General features: G+C 35.8%; 1 protein-coding gene across 1 annotated transcript in view; it reads left to right on the forward strand.

Moving 5' to 3' along the window:
* Positions 1 to 473: 473 nt before the first annotated feature.
* LOC104163040 (dystrophin) overlaps positions 474 to 15969 on the forward strand; it is a gene marked incomplete at its 5' end in the record, with an annotated part of 102405 nt that continues 86909 nt past the window's right edge. The window contains 3 exons of the mRNA XM_009701920.1: positions 474 to 597; positions 7601 to 7688; positions 14759 to 15000. Of these exons, the coding sequence (XP_009700222.1) occupies positions 474 to 597; positions 7601 to 7688; positions 14759 to 15000 (454 nt within the window). The remainder of the gene's footprint in view (positions 598 to 7600; positions 7689 to 14758; positions 15001 to 15969) is intronic.

Below are 15969 nucleotides of genomic sequence, written 5' to 3' on the forward strand. Positions count from 1 at the left end.
AAGAGACTGCTTTCTAATGGTCAAATTTCCTGCTTGAATATCCTTCCTAATATCATCAGCACAAGCTGGGACAGAAATTTGACGGCTGCATTTGGTCAGCCAGATAGGCCTTACATCCTCAGCTGAGCCAGCAGAACTTGTGGAACATGCTGTTCACTGAGAGCCACTTGTTTCACGTCTTCCAAAAACATCAGCTTGTAAAATTAGAATCATTATTGTGAAAATTGTTGCATCTGTTCAGCTGTCAAATCAGGGTGTTAAAAATGAAAAAATATTTCTATGTTTCCAAATTTCAGAGTGAATAGTTTTATGAACCATCTAATGAAATAGGGGGGGTTTGAAACTGTCTTTTGCCGAGAGAAATTGCTGCTCATTCACTTGTTTAAACAACCATTTAAATATGTTTACTGTCAATCCTATTTTCAGAAACTTCGTGGAAGAGAAATTTCTTACTGCACTTCTGTCTCTCCTAGGTTTGACTCGGATACGACAGAGCTCCATAGCTGGATGACCCGCTCAGAAGCAGTGCTTCAAAGTCCCGAGTTTGCAATATATCGAAAAGAAGGCAATCTCTCAGATCTCAGAGAAAGAGTCAATGTAGGAGAAAGTACTTGTATATATGTCTGTTAGTTTGTATTAGCTTGTCAAAGTGCTTTCGAAGTCCAAGTTTAGATGAGTTCAAATGTAGGCTGATAAGCATTGGTTGTCTGTATGGCCCAGAGAAATTTCGAAGTGCTCACTATTTCTGTGAATTTCAGATTTTTGGCACCAAACTTGCTACACAAGCTGCCTGAATACAGAGATCTTTTTTTATTAATATGTGCTCATATTTAATTAAGGTATTCTAGATTCATGAAAGTCTTTGGTAAAGTTAAATCAAGGCCTATATATTACTTCTTGAATAAGCATCATCATTCTATACTAACAGCTTAATTTGGCATTATGCATGCATAAATTGAAGGATGTGAAAAGTGTCATCTTTTAGTGTATGCTAAAGAAAATCTATCTAAATCTTTTTACAGCACTGTAAAATAGATCTGAAAATCACCAATCTCCACATTTTTTTTTATTCTTTTTTTTTTTACTCTATTGTTGTTCTATGCCTGGACCAAAAAATAGTTCTTTTCTGTTTTTGGCAAAATGAATGGTTCCACACTGCTGAAGGAGTAGCTGTGTTTGTGTGTGTTTCACACACTCTGAATTTAGCACTTGAAAACTAAAATATTACAAATTTTCTTCCATATTTAATTTTTATAGATAGATGCAAAAATGCTTGTCCTTTCTAAGTAAGAAAAAGGGGAGTTCCTTTTATAATTAACCCTTTTAGCATCATAGTATATCATGGAACTTCATTAAAATATGTGGTGATACATACTCCTAGAACACAAACATGGAACAAAGTTACTATATTGAAGTTAGTTTTGCTGCTGTTTTTTCTCACTGTCTGCAAGTCCCTCATAAGTTAGCTATGATAAGATTGAGGAACACTGAGTTTTGTGATTGTAAATATACATTTAAATTTCATGTTAAATCGTAGTTTTCTTGCAATAATTTTAATTTGTTAATGTTATTATAATGTTATTATAATTACTGCTAGTAAGTATCCATTAGAATGTAATATCCTGAATTTAGTTCATGGCACCACTTCCTGTTATGTGAAATATTCATATATATATATAAAAATAGGCAAAATGGATCAAATATAGAGAGAAGATTTGATGGGTTCAGATACTTCCATACTGAGGTAATGGGATTCATCTAATATATAAATAGATATCCAGTTAATTCTCTGAGTGCTTCAGTCTTCATTGTAGGTAAAATTTAAAAAAAAACAAAGAAAAAAAAGTCTCCCCTTCATATATTCCCATTTCGAGGAACATAAGGATTTCAAGGATGGCAAAGTAGCTCATCTTGACCTATATATTATGCTGGATGCCTGGACTGTCAGATTTGCTTAATCAATACGATGTTCCACCTCATGTTGTGAGTTTGTAAGACTTTATAAAAGTATTAAAGGATCCAGGAGCCATGGTTCACCTTCCTCCTTCTTTCCTTTCTTTGCTTCCGAGGAGGTGGTGATCACTGCAAGTAAAGGGATGGAGGTAGGTGAACCACAGACCCTCCTTTGGTCCCAGGTGAAGTTCCCACTAGCTCTTGCCTTGCCTTTGTTGGTGCTGAGGAAGAACATTGAGGCTAGGAGGCCACTACCTACCACATTTATTCAGATCTCATTTGGGTTGATGAAAACATACATAATACTGGGAGAGGAGAAGGAGAAGAGGTGTGGAATTTGACCGGCATGGGCATTGTAAGTTTGAACTCAAGATGCTGCAGATAGCAAGAGATATTTCAGATGTTTCTTGACCTCCTTGGAAATTGAATAAATGGATGGTTAAGAAACCAATTTCCAGCTTCTTTACTGAAAAGTGGTGCAGAAAAAGGATCTGCTTTGTATCAAGAGGAGTCTGAGGCAAACCAGTAACTCTAAATAGAAATGAGAAGTGAACATGTATCTTTCATTAACATTGAAAATATCTTTAAAGACCAAGACTAGTTTTGATTTCATAGACTATCATGGCTTTAAAATGAACATTGTATTGAGAAAATCAAGTCACATGTAGAAGTTTCTAGATGCTTCAAGGGAGAAAACATTTTGATTGCATGTATTAATTTGATAGAGAGAACTCTGAAAGATGGTGCTTGACAAGTGCTACATGGATTCTATGTTAAATGGTTTTCAGTTAATAGAAGTCTTTGTATGCACCTTTCGAAAAAGAAAAAAAAACAAAACACAAACACCACAGGTTTTTAAAATGCCAGGTTTTAAAGCTTATCCTGACCTGACTGTTCCTGGTCTGGTCTCTGTTTCCATCCATAAAACTGGTAGCCAAAGCAGGAAGTACTGTCCAGTTCATTGATTTGAGCAGTTTCATTGTTGCTTGTTAACACTTTTTGTTTCTAATTCCCTCAAAATGAGTCTCAAACCAATGGAAAATAAGATACTGTGGGTTTTAATGTTATAATCTCTAGTAAAGTTGTAGAAGACGTATTAAAAAAAGATGAAGTGACAAAAAGGAAAATATACATTAGTGATAGTTGAAAAAGATTGTATTGTGCTGACATATGTAGTCATACTCCAGTGTTGTACTTATACATGCATGCATGCAACCATGTACACCTGCATGCAAAAGTCCTGTCTTGCCCTTACTGGCTATCACTTAGTTTTCTGCCTGTACAATGATATATACACTGGTGTAGCACAAACACCTGTGCTTGGCTGATAGCCGACCTACCACTTACTGCCCACCACGGTAGGTGCTGAGTCCTAGGACCTTTTCCTAACAACTTTCTTTTCTGCTGTTCTTTTGAGGACAGGTTACTAGTTGGATGATTTTTTTTTTCATGTCGTGGCAGCTTGTTCCTACTCATTGTTTTTCTTGGATGAGGGGTCATTTCCATAGGATATAGTGAAACAGCATCTGCTGTATGATGGAGGGACACAGACATCAGAAAAAATAGCCCCAAGGAAAGCTCTTTTGCCATCATTGATGATTCATCAAGTTCAAAAACCTGCTCCCATCCCAGCTCAGAGGAGGCCTGGGAGAGATGAAGGCAAGAGCAGGCTGTATGAGATGCACAGACTGTGTTTGCTAAGCCAGCTGCTCTTCGGATACCTGCAGGAAATTAGCCTTTGGCAGATGTGTTACGTAGATTGGACATATCAGACATCCACAAAAAGTCCATTCCTATGTCTAGGGAGAAACAAAAATATTTATAGCCCTTCCCTACTACAAAAGAAAGAGATTTGCCTTACCTGGCCATAGAGGCTGGATGCTGTAAGTATAGAAGTTTCATTGTGGAACAACCATACTACTCCTAAATACTACTCCTAATGAAAGTATCCAAACATTAATGCCATCAACATCATTACGCTGCATCACACTGTTAACATTTTCCAGTTAGTACATATATTTTACTAAAAGCCAACCTAGCAATGACTCAGGCTTTTTTTGTTTTTCGTAAGCCATAATGAGCTTTCAGTATCGCAAGTTCAAATATATGAAGGTTGAGGTGCAAAAAATTAAAACTTGTTAGGTAGAAAATCCTGCTTAATTCAGAATCAAAGGTAATATATAAGGAACAGATGTAAGGGAAAATGTCAGATGTCTTAGACAATTAAATTTGTTCTCTTGGCATTCTCAAAAGCCCCATTCTCGTTTGTTCGTTTTGTTTTAGTGACCTTTTTCAGACATGCTTTGTTGGGCCTGGATATTTGAAAGCTGAATCACTGTCGGAGCCAGTGATGATAACGTTGCCATCTCCTGTCCTCGGGAGTAATTGAGCAGAGTCACAGGAGGCCAGGGTGTACTGATACCGTGCATCCTTTCATAGAGCTCTCAAAGTAGGATGTTGAATTGATACGAATAACATCTGAATTCCTCAGACCATCAGTGTTTTCTAGGTTATGAAGTCACTAACTGCCAACTAAAATCTCGGGGTCAAATAAAACACTTAGCATTGTGAAAATAGCCTATTCACCTTCAGCTGGTATTTAGCTTAAAGATAATTTTTTAGCATTATTCAAACAGTTAAAACTAGGCTTATTATACATTTGCATTGCCAGTTACAAAATAATCCAAAAGATAATTAATCCCTGATTGAACGAAAGCCTGGAAAGATAAGGGGTTTTTTCTCATATTGGTGTATTTTTTCTGAAAAATCTTTTACGGAAAACAAAGAGAGTAAAAAAGGGAAAGTTGTATATTTGGAAATACTTTGAAGTGACTTTGCCGCTACCACAACTTTTCATCAAAAAAAGGTGTTGATTACGATGTACAGAATCTAAGAGTTTCAACACTTCACAAACCTCTTCAAACTTATCCCAGCCTACTTGTATCATGAATGAACCTGAATTGAGAGTATGGTCCCCTTCAGTAAAGGAAAAAATGAACAAAACAGAGCCAAAGAGAGAAATCAGAGGTGTTTCCAGGCTCCCTGTTCCCTTCATTTCTAGGCACTTCACACATGCTTGTGGAGATCCTTCTGAGAGGCTTAAAAATCCAAGATCCGGTTTGGAGTTTTGGCAAAAAACGGCAGTGTGTGCAGTGTAATGGTGGGACTGTATGATTAGTGCTATAAGTAACTAGAGTGAATTTCCTCCTTTCTCCCCAAATCAGGTAACTTGTCTTTGGATGAGAAAAAAGAGGATGGTCTTTTCTCCTTTGACTAGTATGGTGCTTTCTGTGTGTAAGCATATGTCTTCCTGTAACCTGTGTTAGACCTTCATTTTTATAATATATGCCAATTACATAAAAATGAATGGAGAAAAGTAATTGACAGCAGGTTTGTTATGTACCAAATTTTCATGTTTATTTAGGAGCTTCGCATATAGTGCTTATATTTTCTGTCAGGACCTGGAAACTTGAATCTTTCAGGAGACAGGTAGACATTTCTCCACGTTTTTCTGCACACATAGCATATTACTAGACATTGAAAGGTTCACTGCCACAGGCTTTGGTGTCCTATCATTTTTATATTTCAGAAAGCTAATTTTTAGTATATTTTAGGAGCGTTTTTTTTATTCGTTTGTGCTCACTACAGCTGCACTCATGATAATTACACATCTGGCATTACAGACGGAGTAAAATTATTTTCAGTACATTTTAGTGTTTTAATGATTCCTTTGAGTTCTGTGTAGTTAGACTCATGCTAATTATACCTGGCATTATAGACAGAGTAGTATTAATTAAGATTCTATAAAAAATTCTGGAACTCTGCAGAGAGTTAGTAGACTTTTTTTTTTAATTTGGAAAATATTTAAATTGTACAGTGGAATGGTAGAAGATTTTATTGACTCACAAAAATATAAATAATTAACAGTCATTTTTAAGATTAAACTTCATAATCTTTCAGTGATAATTTAGGTATATATTAAAGATATCTTTATAAAATCCAAAATATTTCCATCCTTAATTCTTCTTTATATATCCTTTCTTTATATATTTTATTTATACAGAATTGTAGTATTGAAAGCGTTCAGTAGAAGCTTTGGCATATTGTTAGAAAGCCTCCTGTTTCATCATTTCTATATGCACAAATGAATGTCACTTATTATAAGTAGGCTGTGGAAATGTGTGAATTTAACTGAAAACCTGTCTTTAAAGTTCTGAGTGTCTCCTCACCTAGGAGAGTCTTCCAGGGAGCTGCTTCTTATTAAACTGAAGATGTTTTAATCATCACACGTTAGAAGTTATTTTAAGAGAGTTCATTCAAATGTGTTTATATTAATTCCTCCTAAGCATAGCGATCTGTTTGAAAAATAGCATTTTCAAATGTAGGTCTATAAGGTTATTTTACTAAGTGCATTCTTGGAGACTTACTTGAGGTTTCTTTCCCATTGTAAGGAACCTTTTCCCCCGAAGAGTCAGGTCACACAGAATATACCTTTGCTGTGGAACTGAAGAAGGTGATTGGGAAGCCTAGGGGGGTCAGCCAGACTGAGAAGCCATAGCCAGGGTTGTGTGTTACCTTTCTATACATGTCTTGTAGGATTTGTGGTGACATAGCCTTTTGGATGTGTGTATCTGCAGTGGTAAGGTGAGGGACTCTGATTTATGGGAGAATGTGGTGGTCAGGATCTCTGGAAGGTATATCATCTGTTTTATTTTTGGTATCAAACTTCTCTCATGCTGCTTCTTTGGGCTTCTGATTTAGAGCTTCTAAATTACACCTAGATTATACACCTAAATCAGTTTAAAAACAATGGAGTGACCTCATGATGTTAATTACGAGACAGCATTGAGGGGCTGTCAGATCTAAAATGATTTTACTTTCCATTTATATTGCTACCAACCCAAAATGAAATCAGAAACTTAGGATCCTACTATATCCTGAAACTTTAGCAGCTAGCCTTTGCCGGCCATGACCAGCTAGCCTGAGTGCTAGCATGAATGTGGGTGAGAAATTTTTGAGTACAGAAAGGTGAATTGAGAGTATTACAGAAAATACATAACTGGAAGCCTGTGTTAATTCTGCAGTTAACTCTCATTCTTAGTAGCTCATATATGGATATCTGCTATATGTGTTCATGTATGTGTTAGATATCTACTTTAATATGCATTTTACAGTTTGGGGTTTTTTGATAAACAAAAAAGTAAGCAATCAAACAGTATATGGGTTCAATACTGTAGTGTGCTATGAAACCCTGTGATTTGGTTGGCATGCTGAATTCTTGCTGTTGTCGTGAGAAAGGAGCAATCTATTCTTCCACAAGGAATTTCTGTTGAACAAATATTTTTATTCTGAAATACTGGGCTTTGAATAGCTCTTAATTTCTATGTCTTTTATTTGTCTGTAAAATACTGACATGTATCACTTGTCAACTCTGTTGTGTTCCGATTCTCAGTTCATGCATTTGACTTTGACTGATTCCCTTCCTGGTGGTATGTGGTACTTGCTGCTTTCATTGCAAATCGGGAGGCTGGCAGGGCAATATGGCAGGTTAAATGGTCTCGAGAAATCAGAAGACATCCCTGAGATTAATCGCTTTCTTCTTCAAAATCCCTCTGTTGAAATACTCACCTTTCCTGTCGTGCTGCAGGCCATCCAGCGAGAAAAACCTGAGAAGTACAGAAAACTGCAAGATGCCAGCAGATCAGCTGAGGCCCTGGTGGAACAGATGGTGAATGGTAATTACATGGGAGTTGATTTAGATAATCTTCTTAGGGATTTGATAAGCGCACAGGTTCATATTTATCACAAGATTTATATTACCAAATACTGTCTAAATGGAACAGTAAAGTAATATTGCCTTATATTTCTCTTATTATTTCTGAATGTTAAATCTGTTAATTAGAAAAGAGAAAAAAAAATCTTACCACTTTAGTACCATGAAAAGAAATGCGTGTAGAACTTGCTCACAGTAATGAACTGTATATTAACAATCTGTTCTGCACAGACTTAAGTTGTAATCTTATTTTCTGAGTATGCTAAGCTTTTGAAGGTACATTAACTCATCTGAGTTAGAAAGCTCTGAAGGCATTACTCTAAATAGTTTGAAAAAAGTACTTTCTGACTTGTATTATACAGTGCATGTTTTGTAATACATATATTGCTGTAATGTTCTGTACCATAGAAAATATAACATTTTATTGGGTTTTGGAAGAGATTTTTGGCATTCAGCTTTTCAAGGATAATAAATGTCAAAGCTTATACAGCTCTTTAAAAAGAAAATTAATTGTAAGTTTGGGTTTTTTAATTGATTTTTCAAAAAAAATTGTTATGGCATTCTTTTGAACTTTTAGATATTTTTAAGGCAAAAAGAAAAACCAAAGAAATGTAGATGGAAGAAATTTGTAAGTTATGCCATTGTCCTTGATATTAAAGAATGTCTAATTGTGCAATAAAATATTAAACACAGGCCAACATCTGTCATACTGATGTGACTGCCAGAAATACAGATGTTGAATGCACTAAGCTTCAGAACATATATTTTAAATTAAATTGTTATAATGAAGAACCAAGAATTTGATTGCTGAAAACAAAATGCTTTGAATTTGAGATGCTAGCTGGCCAAGCTAAACAAACAAATTTGATGGAATCCTAAGATTGCTAAAGTATGAAGGTGTAGTATTTTAAAGTGACCATATTTAATGTGGGGGCATATTTAATTATCATTGCTGTAACAACTGTTGCAATGGTTCCCAGGCTCAGTGAACAGACTAAAGGGAGTCTGGTAACATCTACACCTTCTTTGAAATCATTTGGGCAGTTTTTCATGGCTGATCATATTAAAAATTCTGACAGTGGTTTTTTTTGAACATGTTTTCTGCCTGGGAGAACTGGTTGTACAGGGCTTTTAAGGCAGTATTTGAAACTTGTGTGCTGCCTCATCGAGGTTGTTATTTTGGGCGGAATCTGTCTAGGGCACATTTAGCAGTGCCCTACTCTTCCTTTGGCCAAATGCAGACTTGCACCTCCAAGAATTCCAGCCTCAGTTTCTTCAGATTATATAGTAATTACTGGTGACTAATTTTGGCTTTAGTTGCAGAACTCACTAGCACGTTATATGTTACTTTTCTGGTACTGTACTACCTACCATTCCTAGTACCAAGCAGATTAACATTTTATCTTAAATATTCTCATGTGGTTTTAACTCAAGGTTCTCTTTTTTTCTCCTTCAGTTCATGGGTCCATGCTTATTCATAGTTTATAGAAGTTGTGATCTCAGCTGTGACTAAATGTGAATATAAGTATTTCCAATATTTCTGAAATCACACCTTTTTTTAGGAAGCATGTCTCCTAGTTGCGGTGCGAGGACAGGGTAGACTAGCTAAGCCAGCATGACTTTATCTGTTTCCTATCAACTGCTCTGAGCTCTGTATCGTGGCATATATTGTGGTGGCCTTGGGAGCAAGAATATTCTGGCAAGGATGACAGGTTTGTTGCCTGTGAGAATGAAGATCCTTTTTTGTCATGGTTTTGGGAAGAAACAATTCCCTTGAGAAACAGTTCCTCTGGACTTGAAGCCTAAAATGTTTATGGGACTTTCAGCTACTCCACTGCTGCAAAGGCAATTTGAAGAATAGAGTATGAAATGGTTAAATAATGCAATAATCACCAGCAGGTGGGAGCGATGGAGAGTAGAATTAAATAATTAACATTAGTTGAGGAGAACTGTAAGGTGATTTTAACAAAGAATTTGCAAATAAAATATCTTGCTGGGTGTTCAAAATTACATTTTGAGAGTAGAGGAAGTTAACTGCCATGTTCAGCCTTTGTACTTTTAAACACAACAAATTTTCTATTTGTCTTTTCTTCCAAATCATTATGATTTAATGTAATTAATTCACTAAGAACAAGAGGGAAGGATATAGCATAGGACAGTTTTGTTGAATCTCCAAAAGAAGGTTCAACAGAGCACACTGACTATGCCTACATACCTTCCTCTTCTAATGCTGGAACTCTTTTCCATAACATGGGAGGGGACAGGAATTAACGTACCTTTATGGATTCGTGGGAGGCATGCAGTTTAATATCTATTGGAGGGAAGATGTACTAAGTCATCTTGAATAAAAAGCCTTTTTAACTATCACAATTTACAAATCACAAATGATGATGTTCCTAATGTTTTTCTGTGTGGTACTTCCTTTAGGGAAACCAGTCAGTGATACAATTGATGATTGTCGTGCATTTGCAATGTAATCTGTAATTAAAAGACTACACAAGGCAAACAGACTTAAGGCATTGACCAGTTGTGAAGCCGTGATGACAATTTTAACTACATTGTTATTTTCTACTTATTGTGTATCAATTAGATCGTGGCTAATAATGATTAGGCTCTTTAAGATTCCAATTATGCTATCACTAAATTCTTGGGTTTACTTATATATAAGATGTGCTTCCTCTTTGCTTGTAAGCAAGATTCTGAACATAACAGGTGAAGAACATAAAAAGATGAAGACCTCTGGTGGATTATTTAAGCGAGTTCAGAATGGTGGTGAATTTCATTGTTGTATCATTTAAATTTATTTTCTTGCTTTTATTTTTACTGTGATAGGAGGGGGAATAAGTGAAAAATAGGATTCAAATTCTGGAGAGAATTGGATTATCTAATTTAGGGTTTCATTTATTTGTACCTTAGCACAGAGAAAAATATTCTGAGGAAATGTATTTATACAGGGCACTATTCTTGCCTTACGTAAATGCTTTCAGCAATTTTCAGCAAAAGTATTCTGCACTAGGAAGAACTGCCATCTCACACAGTGTAGCTATTCTTGTGTTTGTAAGCAGTGTGTCTGGACATTGCCATTTGAAGGACTTCTCCCATCACAGGGGAAATCGTTGATGCTTTTGGTGGATGATTCTTTACCCAGCCACCCATCTTCTACATGAGCTGTGCTCTGCCTCACCTTGCCCATGGTTTTAAAGTCTGATGATTACAATCAACGAAAACTTATATCTTCTGTTTACCAGTGTTTCTAAGAAAAAATTCTATTCTGTTTTTCTTTTCTAAATTCTGTTCTAAAATAGAATAACAAATCTGTTGATGCATAAGTGAAGCAGTTTAGCAGTTTGAGTGGACACTTGACAATTTTAGCTGTTTAGAATAAAATAAATAGAGCATCAAAATGAATACTCAGGAGAATTTTGACAGGCAGCATTAAAGTGAATCCAAATGAATTTGTGATAAAACGTAATTCTTAAGTGCCACTGTTCTGTGGAAGAAATATATTACCTTGTGAGTTCCTATTTCACATACACTTATGAGTCAAAAGCTACAAAAACATACATAATATTACATTATTCTATCATAGAGCCATAGTAAATAAATACGCTTAATAAGATATACTTCATTTTAAGTGGCAATTCCAAAGTACTTGCATGTAAGTTGCTGCACGATGAAAAGTATTCAGACACGATTTTTTATGCGCAGTACCCAAGGTAATAAAATTAATGGGTGCACTTCAGATAATGATCTGTTTCCTCTGGGTACAGTATATTTATTCACTGATTATATCAGAAGCTTTTAGAATATGAAACATGAAAAGATTATGAACCATTATTCCTAAAATAATATTGTTTTACCAGAGAACGGGGTTTATATTGTTTCTTCACCTGCTTGTCAACTTTTGGTATGTCTTGCTACCATGAGTGAAGTAGGGTGAGGGGATTGATGTTAACATCATGAATGAAAGCTGGTGGTTGCTTAAGTTGCTAAAGACAATGAAGAAATCAATACTTATCATGGAAGTAAGTTTCAAATTCTTGATTTTCACCAATATAATGAACAAATTAAAACATTAAGATTGTGTCCTCATTGCATCAACTACTCAAATAGTTACTAATTTGTCATTTTCAATGAGATGGAGGACTAGTTTTCTTCAAATTAAGACACAATTTTGATAAATTTGCCCAAATGATTTCAAGTGCAAGTAATGGCCATTTTCTTACATCCTTCTGGAAATGACATATCGAAATCTGATAGACAACTTTGAGTTACCTGAATGGACTGTGGATTAAGAGAGTTTTAATACTGCATCCTATGGAGATTTTCAGATGGGTCTTCCTTTCAGTAGGATATTGCGTTACCTAAAGATGCACCTCTGCAATCTTTTACCAAACATAACTCTGCGCACTCCAATCCTGTCCTGTCTGCTTCAGTTACATGTAGAACAAAAGTATTTCTTTGTTCACCTGTGCACTTCTGGAATCACATTTAGACTCAAAGTTTAGATATTAAAGAAAAGAATTAAAGAAAAATTAATAATATTGGCTATTTTCACATGTTTAAATGGTATGTTGAGAGACATGTGAGTGAAGAGGATCTGATGAATCTAGATTTTCATATGAAATACAGTCCTCTCTGAAGCCTTGAAGAAAATAGTACAGTGAAAAGTATTATTATGTAAGGAGAATCCATGACTGCACTTCCCCTGGTAATCATAATCTTGCCTAAGGGTGCTTTGGAGACTGTGGCAGCTGAAAAGAGAGGAAAGGAGGAATAAATAAGAGTGATCTTTTTATATCTACTCTGCCAAACTCATAGGCAGTGTCTTCCAGGTTCAGAGGTAGCCATCAGCACAGTGGCAAAGATATCTGCTCTCTGTTATGAGTATACAGCATGTTTATAACCAAAGTCACAACAGGACAGAAGCAGTTCTTGAAATACAGCACACTTAAAGGCTCGTCTTCTATATACATGTTTGTTCTTGCTGTTGGCAAGATTCAGTGTCTATGTGCCTGGTCATCTTTGCTGTTATTCAGACACGCTATGCCATTCAGGTTTATGCTCTCTCTTCACATATTGCTGTACGTTCATTAGCTATTATACTCTAAGAAAATGGAGCTGTGCGTACCACATCTCCAGATGCAAACACACGCACACAAAAGACCAGATCTTTGTTGGAGTTTATTAAGATGTGTCAAAATATTGTTACCTCTTTATGCTTTAAGGTTCATTTTATACCCTTGCTCAACCTTTAAACTGTGCTATCCAGTTTCCAGAGTATAATGTGTATGTATAGCTACTCCAGCCACCACAGGTGCCATTATTTCCCAGTAGTACTGGACTTCCTATCTTTCCATGTTTTTGCTTGTACTTTTTGAAATCGTGTACAATTTGCTTGGCTAGGGCAACATCCCAGAAAGAGAACATATCCAGGGAACCGCTATCAGGTACTGCACAGTCTGTTTCCAAGGGGCTGTTTCCAAGCAACTCTGAATGGGATAGCCCTGAGCTGAATCCAGAATAGGATTTGCCAGAGAACCGTGGTGCTTCACAACAGACATGTTCCCAGATTATCATTTAGTGCGGTTTACCACATAGCATGCATTGTAGTCATTCGTTAGAAAATTTTATTATAATAAATTTCCAGTACTTTTTAATTTAAGGCATTTAGCTGTAGGTAGGACTCATTTTCCTATGTCCTGCCTTCAAAAATTGCACATAAACTTTTCTTTATCAGGGATAAAAAAATAGTTATTTTCCTGCAGTTTGGGAGTACAGGTTGCAGACAAGATAAACCATATTGACAACATATCAGAAATCATGAAAGTATAGCACTGAAGGCTTTTGTCTCATTTGCTTTTAAACTTGCTTTTAAGAAAAACACCCTAAATTTTTTTTATAAAAACATAGCTTCTGTTTTACTGATTAACTAGTGACTAGGTGATGATGTTATTAAAAATGTTCCTAAGCATATGGCGTTACTCAATGGATTGGGAAGTTTATTAATTTTGAAATCAGCATCAGTCCTATTGCTATGTGTATCATTACATGTCATGCCAAAAGGTTAGAGATTACATTTAAACTTCCTCTGATAAATAATGAGATGCTTAAGTTAGAGTTATTTTGAACTCAGCCCGAGTTCAAGTTTCAGAATAATTATAAATGATGTTATTGTAAGGCCCCTTATCTTATCTTTGATACCTATTGCCTTACTTTCTTCACAGAGTATATAGAGCTCTTTTGCCTTTAAACAATTCGAAATAATTGCCTTGTCTGTAATAACTAAAGTCAATTTTCTTTTATAAACTTTAATTTAAGCGTGATTATTGAACAGTAGACAGAAATATGCAAACTATATCAGAGAAACGAAACCCTATCTAAAAATAATCATAGAGAAGTGTCACCTGTGGTTTCTCGACTCTCAGTCTTTGCTTAATGTCTGCTGATGGTCACTGTTGGACACACAGGACTGGCCTAGATGGAGGTTTGATCTGATGATATGTTTATTCCTTAGTGCTTGTGACATTTCTAAAATAACATGTAATGTAAAACTTAAAGGTTAGATTATCAAAAACATCAAAATAACTGCAGAATATGATTCCCATTCATTTAAATTGGCCTTTTTATAGAAAAAAAAACCCAACAGTCTTGTACATTAAAATCTAATTACAGTCCAGACACAGTTTTCAAAATCCAGCTGTCAGGCATTTTCTTGTTTCTTACAGCAGTTTCAATTAGCTTTATGTATTGTATCTCTACATTCTACTTTATTCCCATTCTTGTACTTTAATGTGCTTTATAATTCATTCCCATAGCAACAAAAGTACCCTGGCAGCAACTTAAAATATTTTTGAAATGCTTTCTCCATTAATGTGTAACATCTGTATGTTCAGGACTGTTATTTGATGATAAATCATTAACTGGATTTATGAGCTCTCAAATACAGACATTGAATTGTTAAATTATTTTATATTTTTTCTTTGTGATTTGTTTTTCTTTAAGTGTCTACTTCTCTTGTTTTCTTTCTAGAGGGTCTGAATGCTGACAACATTAGACAAGCCTCAGAGCAGCTGAAGAGCCGCTGGATTGAGTTCTGTCAGTTGCTGAGTGAAAGACTGGCATGGCTGGAGTACCAAAATAACATCATTGACTTCTACTCCCAGCTGCAGCAGCTGGAGCAGACAGCAATTACTGCTGAAAACTGGCTGAAAGCACAACCCACACCACTAACAGATCCTGCTACAGTAAAAGCTCAGTTGGAAAAATGCAAGGTTAGAGATTCTTCTCCAAGTTTTTTGTGATCTTGTACTATGTAGGTGTTCCAACAGTGGGCAAGGTTATGACCTACACTATTTCAATATAAAAGTGGCAAATGGACTTCTTATCTTTCCAAGGTAATTATTGAAAATACTTATTCAAGGAAAGAAAAGACTGGTAAAGAAATAAAGATGCAGTAGAACCTAGGATATGGGTATTTAAAACTCTGCCTCAAATATTTAGTTATTAAGCTACGTAGATACCTAAAGCTGGGGAACTAGGGAACTATGCCCCTAAACTCTTTTTCCTTTTTTTTGTTGGTTTTCTGTAAGAATCTGTGTCTTTGGTTCTTCATTAAGAAACTGTTGCTCATCACCTCTCTCTTAAGGATCTGCGCCAGAAAATTGTCTTCATGGTCAAGTCCAAAATTCCACCCTTGCAAACGCTTTGCTTGTTACATACTCTGCGTTTTGATGCAGGGTGGATTGTGTAGTCGAATGGAGGAATATCCTTCTGTCATCATGTGACAGAATTACAGTAGTTGTACAGAAATGGACACACCAGTTCCCTTATTATTCTCCCTAAATGTTTTCACTTGTGTGCTGTGCCATCATAGAAATTTGCTTCTCTCTCTTAATGTAGACAACTCTGTGGGTAGGTAGCTTACTTGCAAGCTAATACTGTTTGACGGGAATCTATTGAGATGTAGTAATGAATTATAAATTGCTTGACATACTTGTAGAAGGTTGACTTTATGAAATCTCTGGCTCCAGAAGCTCTCAAACTGAGAACAATATTTGAAACCCAAATTTAGATCTATGCTCACTCTTCTTTTTTCAGGCATTTATGAGCTGGTGGTGTGCTTACAGAGGTTCTCTGTTTTCTTGCAGAAAACTTCTCTTAGAGTAGGTCTACTATGAACTGTACATTTGGCTTATTTTCCTCATTTCTTTTTACTTAGCAGTTGCAAGTGTCACAGTGTG

Source organism: Cariama cristata, unplaced genomic scaffold, assembly GCF_000690535.1.
Source record: "Cariama cristata isolate BGI_N322 unplaced genomic scaffold, ASM69053v1 scaffold2796, whole genome shotgun sequence".
NCBI lineage: Eukaryota > Metazoa > Chordata > Aves > Cariamiformes > Cariamidae > Cariama > Cariama cristata.